This window comes from Colossoma macropomum, unplaced genomic scaffold, assembly GCF_904425465.1.
Source record: "Colossoma macropomum unplaced genomic scaffold, Colossoma_macropomum, whole genome shotgun sequence".
Classification (NCBI taxonomy): Eukaryota; Metazoa; Chordata; class Actinopteri; order Characiformes; family Serrasalmidae; genus Colossoma; species Colossoma macropomum.
The window spans coordinates 28,115,611-28,123,006 of NW_023494785.1; the positions used below are offsets into that span (position 1 = coordinate 28,115,611).

Sequence of the window (7,396 nt, forward strand, 5' to 3'; positions counted from 1 at the left end):
TGGTGAATACTGCCGCCACTGCCGCCCTCCCTCAAAGCTTTTTTTTGAGCCATGCTGCCATTATGCCATTCTTTTTACAGCTAGAGGTCAACTAAAGTCAACTTCAATCTCTGAGTAAATGTAAAGGGGATTGACAGATTTATTGAATTTATCATGTTATCCATTGTTTTGCTTTAATTATATTATGTTCACATGTAGCCAGAATTACAACCCAACTCGTATGGAATCTCACCATATGGTCACTTACTCTAACAGTCACTTGACTCCTGACCTTTCTATGTTCACAAGCTGTAAAATAGAATGGTCCACTTCTACGCCACACAGACCAGATCTTGATTGCATTAAATAACCACATACAACAAAGATGTATACAGAAGTTTGAAGAGATTAATAAACTCAGCAACAAGGATCTAGCAAAATGCATAAGAGATATACTGAGTTTAATGGTACAATTAACCGCTTCTCTCCATTGCAAAAACATATGTTTAGATTTTTAAGGGCCTATATTCATATTTTTCTTTTTTTTTTTTTTAAATACCCTGATGGCCATTTATGATGTTTGTGTGGATTTAAGTACCAAAAGAAGTTCTAGACTTCCAACCTCTGTTTAGCTAATAGAATTAAATAGGTTTTTTCATTTAAGACTGAGATACAGTTGTATGGAAATGTTTGAACATCCCTAGTCAAATTACACATTCCTAAGCGAAAATAAGTTAACACATCGTCTACAGAGAACAAACGTAAATGTGTATTTTTTGCACATTTTAGTGCACAATTTCTATTTATTTGTTGAGCTTGTTGGAAAAAATAAAAGATAAAGTTGATACATATGTATAGACCAGGGGTGGCTGGTGTTATCCACAAATGGCCATTATGGCTGCAGGTTTTCATGCCAAATGAGCTGGAGTTCATCTGATTCTACTTTTTTTAATCAGTTGGTATCCGTCTTAGGATCTAATCCTATACTGTTGGAATGAAAACCTGCAGCCACACTGGCCCTTTGCAGATAAGTGTGGACACCCCTGGCGTAGACAGACAAATGTGTTTCCATATATGGACTGTACAGACTGGGCAGCTGATGGTGCAATATCTACATGCTACATTAAACTCTTTCAAAAGGATAAACTAGGATTTTTTTTCTATGATATTGGCCCTGTAAATGATTATTTGTTTGCATTAGGGTCAGTGAACACTCACTGCTCTTTCAAGGCCGTTATGGTAAGGACAAGGGCCAGGGGAGACAATATGTGCTTTGCTGAAGGGCACAATAGCAGTGTTCAGAACAAGGGTCGTCTGAACCTCCAGCAAGCCAGCATCCCTCTACACCTCATTTGAGATTTAAAACCAATAACCTGATTCCAAGTGCAAATCCCCTACCTACATATTTCAGCCGGAATGAAAAAGCACTTCACTGTACCAAACAATTCAGCCAATAAAGCTAACAATTGTGGTTTTCTGACAAGTTGAATGGGCTCCAGCATTTTCTTTACTTTCCTACAGAGCAAGCTAAACATCAGATGCAATTACATTTGACTTGTGTCAGGAAGTACATTGGGGTTCAGGCCAGATTAGCATACTCGTCTGGTGTAAAGAGCCTGTGATAAGGAGATTGAGTTACATGCAACCCTTTATCAGACAACACAACACAACACTGTGTGCTCTGACCCATCGATTTTAAGCTGAAATCCAATCCGTCAAACAAAAGTGACGCAAGGCCACTATATGAAGAGTCAAAAGAAATTATGCTACAACACAGTCAAGTTTTACCCCTGCCGTATACAGCAAAAAGCCATAGCATGTAATATGTGCCTTAAATAATCATTCTAAAACACTTGTTCTGGTATGTAAACAGCTGGACAATCTCAGATATCTTGTCCTTGAAAACAACTGACCAACATACCAGGCCAGAGAATTTACTGAGTCATAAACCAGTCAGAACAGAAACAAATGCAACAGTAAAGTGAATGATTTTTAAAAACATTTATGACATTATTACAAAACTGTATATACATATTTTACTTAAAACAGTACTCAAGTTTCATAATTTTGGTTTGGTACACATTACATTTAAAACACTATCAAAAAGGAAACAATTGCAGAAGGCGCTATTTTTAAAGAGGACAAAGAATGCAATGCAAAAAAATGCCACATGACTTGATCACAAAGAAGGCAGACAGATGTACAACTTTTAGTTATCCTGACTCGCTCTCTGGGTTTTCCTTTTGCAAGAGTTCCTGTTTTTTCTCCAGGTACAGTTTAACCAAGTACTCATCAGGTGGGATTCCTGCTTCCTTCAGCTCCGCCATTATCTTATCCAGCTTTGCCAAAGTTTTGGCACCACCTACTTTACGGCCGGTCATGTATAGCGTGAAACGCTTGAAGTCCATGAGCTCACAGGAGTCCACTGTGCAGAGGTTCTTCAGGCTCTGAGTTTTGTCCACTTTAGGGAAGAAGGTCAGACCGGACATTCTCTCCAATTCAGTCAGGCTCACCTGGTATTCCTTCAGGTGATGATTGAAGCCAATAGGGGCATTAGGAACCACAAAGGCACCCAGAGCCAGCACCTCAGCTGAAGGATCTTTCTGTGCAAGGATGACTTTGTAGAGATGAGTGGGAACGGCGACATCATCTTTTCCGATCAACTGATTGAGCCACATAAAGACATTAGAAGTAGATTCAAGACATTAGAAGCAGATTCAAGAATAACACTATGTCTCAGTCACACAGACACACACAACACTGATCTGTTTGATGCTGTCTTCTTACAGCAAACAGGTGGCTGATTTATATTGCTACATGATCAAGCATCTGGCAAACTGAACATCTGCTGGGAGCTCACCAGCGACTCAACCTCTTCCACTGAGGAACTGTTCTCACTTTCAGTCAGAGAAAAGTCATCAAAAAGTTCAAATTATGGTGTAATAATAAGAATAACAGTTATTAGGATTCGGCCACCATTTTTTTTTTCTGAAAATGGTTAAAAACAGCAGATTAGGACAACAACCAAAAGAAAAAAGGCTGTTTGTTATTTTCAACACCCAAGAACGTCTCCATTACAAGTTTAATACCACTTACTACTATCACACCTGTGAGAAAGTCGGGTTGCCTTAAAATTGAGTCAAGTGAACTTTAAATAAGTTGACAGGGTGCAAGACACAGATTCTTGTTCTGTTAACTTACTACGTCAAGTTCAATTTACTCAAAATTTTAACGCAGTCCAGTAATTAACATTAGTTAAAAACCCTTTTTTACTTTACAGTGTAGCACCGGTTTCTTTTTTTGCAGTTTTTAATATGATGAAAAAATTCACAAATGAAAGAACAATGAATAACTAATAAATAATGAAATCCATTGTACTCGATGACCAACTGTTCTCTGTTGTCGAGGATGTTGGATTTCATGGCACATACTGTGGCCTACCATAATTTACAATAATTAATTTACAAATAACATTTGCATAAATTATTTTATGAAAATCATTTTTATTTTTTGTTTTGCCTTTCAGCCCAGTGTGTCCTGAATTTTGAAAATAATTATTTTTCACTTCAATCCAATAATAATAATAATAATAATAATAATAATAATACTAATACAACAACAACAACAACAATAATAATAATAAAAAGAGCTTATTGTACTTTGCCACTTGATTTCTTTTTTAAATAAAACACAGACATATTGCATAGAAATTCTGTATTTTTAAGTGCTGACAGAACAACTCAATTATTTCAAAAGTTAAAACCAATATCCTGGCTGGCTGTATTTCTGTAAACAACAAAACATTTCACAGACCTTGCCACAATCAATATTTTTATATTGCTTGAGGACAAAAAGATAAAGTGTAACACGTTCCATAGTTTATCATTCACAACTGAATCGCAAAGAAGCTCTGATTACAGTCCACATAAACCAAACATCAACAGCGTTCTGAGGTAGCCATCAGAACCCAGATGCCCTGGAGGCACCACAATGGCACAAGTGCCTCATTCCATAGAAGCACGAGGGAAATGAGAGAGGTATCTAAGCTACAGTCTCTCTTAGGGCCAGAGTGTGTACAGATCGAGGTAACATGGCTCCTGTCGCTGCCAATTTGTGATACATACTAGCCCTGGGGGCGGCTGTCTATGTCGATTTAGCCCTAACGGAAAACCAACTCTTTCCCTGCGAGGCCAGCTGGAGCTCTGCTTTGGCTACATATACATCAGGGCACACAGACAGGAGAGACTGCAGGCCAGTGATGGTGCTCTTTCAACCTGGTGATGTGTCAGTTAATCTATAGGTAGCTATTCTATTAGCTTTATCTATTGATTTTTTTTTTTTTGGCAACAGAAAGTCCCCGCTAATAGGTCCATAGAACACAGTCACACATGTGATCATAAAAATTCATCAGCCAAAGAACACGTCCATGCCTCTAACAAAAAAATTACTTTGTTTACAACTGTTTGGAGTTTATGCTGGAGTCATGTTGGGCCCACAGGCCAGATTATACAAACTCAGCTACGCGTTAACTAGAGTAAAACACAACTTGCCACAGGCAAAAGATGATGATGCTATGGTTATACTTTTAAAGGTACAGAGCAAAAACAGTACAACACTGACATCTACTGGTCATGTGCTTGAATTAAAATTTCACTCGTAGAAGACCATTCAGAAATAATGCTGCCCTTACAGAAGTGTGCATCTAATATTTGAGTTAGACAGCCATATGCAAAATTTGGGTCCCCGGGTCAAATTATTTATTAACACATCCTTGGAACCGTGCTCTGAAATTTACATAAGTCTGTTCATTTAGAAAATCAACAAAATAAGTAATTTGACCGAATATGTTCAAACTTTTGTATAAGACTGTATATTCAAGCTACAGATGAAAAGTAAGGGCTCACTACTTTCTGATATTTGACACTGTCACTCTTTTGGCCTTCTTCACTAGAACAGTGGTTTTCAAACCAGTCCTCAAGGACCCCCAGAGGGTCCACACTTTTGCTCTATTCCTAAGTGCTGTGAATGGGGCTGGAGCAAAAATGTGGACCATCTGAGGGTACCCCCGAGGACCGGTTTGAGAACCACTGTACTAGAGCATTAAGAACATGCAAACCACAGCTCTTACAGCACTGAAATTACAAGTGCAAGCAAAATAACAAGTACTTACCATGTTAGCAATGCAAAACAAATGGTGCACAACTAACTAAAGTACTGGGACCTTTGCTGGCACACAGCAACATAACTGATATCACTTTCCACTTACTCATAATTTTATAAACAAAGTAACAACCAGCCCCTTTAATGGACCCTGGATTCCCAACAACAGGGCATTATCTGGGGGTTTGATGAAATGTAAAAGGAAGTCAAAAAAGGAAAAAGAAGGATAATGGTACTGAAAAAACTGCTCATTCTCTGATTAGCATAACATTCTCGGACTGTGTAGAGAGTAATTGTGAAAAGTGAACATAAGACATTGCACTATGTTCATGTACCTGATATGAGACGGTTTTCTTTCCATCCTCTCCTACTTGTGGCAGAGTAAGCGGTCCTGAGATGACCCACACATCACTGAACCTCTCTGTCAGCTCTCTGCAGTACATCTCTAATCTTAAAAAAATAACAAGCTGTTAATAAGAAAAGCACACAAAAAATAAACAGCTTTTATCAGTTCTTTATCTTTACTGACCTGTTCCAGAAGCCTGCGTTGTTTTCATAATTTTGCGGGACAATATTCGATAGATAGAAGGTTTCTGCCATTGAGTGCTGTTGAAAAGAAGTAAAAGTTAGATGGTCAGGGGTGGGCCACTACCTTTTTTCTAAAGTAAGTACATTTAAGGTCATTATACTTTCACAGTACAATGAAATGCTTTTCTATGCATATTCCGGCTTAGAAAGCTGGTGTCAGAGCACAGGGTCAGCCATGATTTGTTAGACTATGCTTTTCATAATACTAAATAACAATACACTTTTTAACATGTTTTTACTTCTGTGTAGATGCTTAGAGAGCTGAATTTTTGTGTGGAACTAAAAAAAAGTGAAATATAATAAGTGGCTGCAAAATCAATGCATTATCTAATCTAAGCTATTTTTGGACATGATAATACAGTTTATGAAAAAAGAAATGTTGCCTTGCCTGTGAAAATTTATTGTCTGCAGCTGGTGCCATGTGTCCTCGAGACCAGCCACTGCCAAGGTAATCTTCGTTGTGTGCAGTGAAAAGCTCGGGAACACCAGGGTCAGGCTTGAATTTGCAGTGCTTTCTATCTGCTCTTCCTGACAAGGTTAAATGAAGAATTAGTACTTAATAAAGCTACGGCACTCCAGTGACTGACTCACTAGAAATGTAGTGCTGACAGACTTCTCACAAAAGGAGCGCACACCCATAACTTACCAAGAAGTTTTTCGGTTGACAGATGCTCTGCCACCCATTTCGGTATCCTTCGGCCCTGGTCATAAGACAGAATGTGGTTGGTGTAGCTTCTCGTCTCTGCTCCGGTCAGAGGGATGCCGTAGCGCTTAATGAGACTCTGCACTGAACTCTCTGAAGAAACATGCAAAGTTTACATTAACCAGTTACGAATGATTTCGTAGAACAGCATGAATAAAGCAGCCCTTCAGACAGAGATTCTCAGCCCTGGGAAGGTCATGTTCTGCACGTTTTTGTGTTTCTCCTTCTTTAACACACTGACCAGCACACGAGGAGGTTGTTGATTAGTTGAGGAACTGAATCAGCTGTGTTAGCCCTGCTGAAAAAAAGCATACAAACTATTAAAATTTTCTGCTGGTTCCTTTTACTGTCCGGTAGTATTACGGTATTTTGTGTTTTCCCGATGGGGTTAACAGATGTTCTGATTCCATATACATCTGGTTTCCTAATGGGATCTAAGGGTGTTTCTTTTTTTTAGAAGGGAGATGAAGGAAAGCACAAAAATGTGTACAGTGCTGTGTTAGAAGGGAGATCAGGAGCACTATGAGCTCCATGGAAATATCGAGGCAGCCTGTTTAACTATCGATATTACACATTATTCTTTAATAAGGCGGGAAACTTACAAAGTTCCACTCACAAAGTTACTAGTTATTTGCTGACTGACACAGCAAACGCATTAAAATCACCCGGAGCTGTGAATGAGGCTCAATACTTAAAATACAGCTTAAAACGCTTTTCTCAAGTTAGCTAAAGCTAAAGCAGCCGGTTGGCGGAGTTACCTGTCTCTGCCTCCGAGTCCTCGAACTGCTTCTCGGGCAGGTAGAGTCTGAGCGCCGCCACACAGGCACCAGTGCTGAGAGTCACTCCGCACACAAAACCGCCGAAAAACCTCACAAACTTAAGTCGAGGAAAAGCCATTTCTGACAAAGTGTAGCACTGCAGCTCAAACCGACCCTCCAATCTGAGCAGGCGGCGCAAAACGAACCA

The 7,396-nt window shown here is 39.1% G+C and overlaps 1 protein-coding gene across 1 annotated transcript; it reads right to left on the minus strand.

The window, feature by feature from the left end:
• Positions 1 to 1,965: 1,965 nt before the first annotated feature.
• Positions 1,966 to 7,396, minus strand: LOC118821131 (nuclease EXOG, mitochondrial-like). Its single transcript, XM_036589584.1, has 6 exons — positions 7,189 to 7,396; positions 6,374 to 6,523; positions 6,116 to 6,255; positions 5,669 to 5,745; positions 5,475 to 5,589; positions 1,966 to 2,642 (listed from the first exon to the last, which is right to left on the minus strand). Exons 1-6 carry the CDS (start codon positions 7,325 to 7,327, stop codon positions 2,193 to 2,195), a joined length of 1,071 nt encoding a protein of 356 aa, XP_036445477.1. The 5' UTR covers positions 7,328 to 7,396; the 3' UTR covers positions 1,966 to 2,192.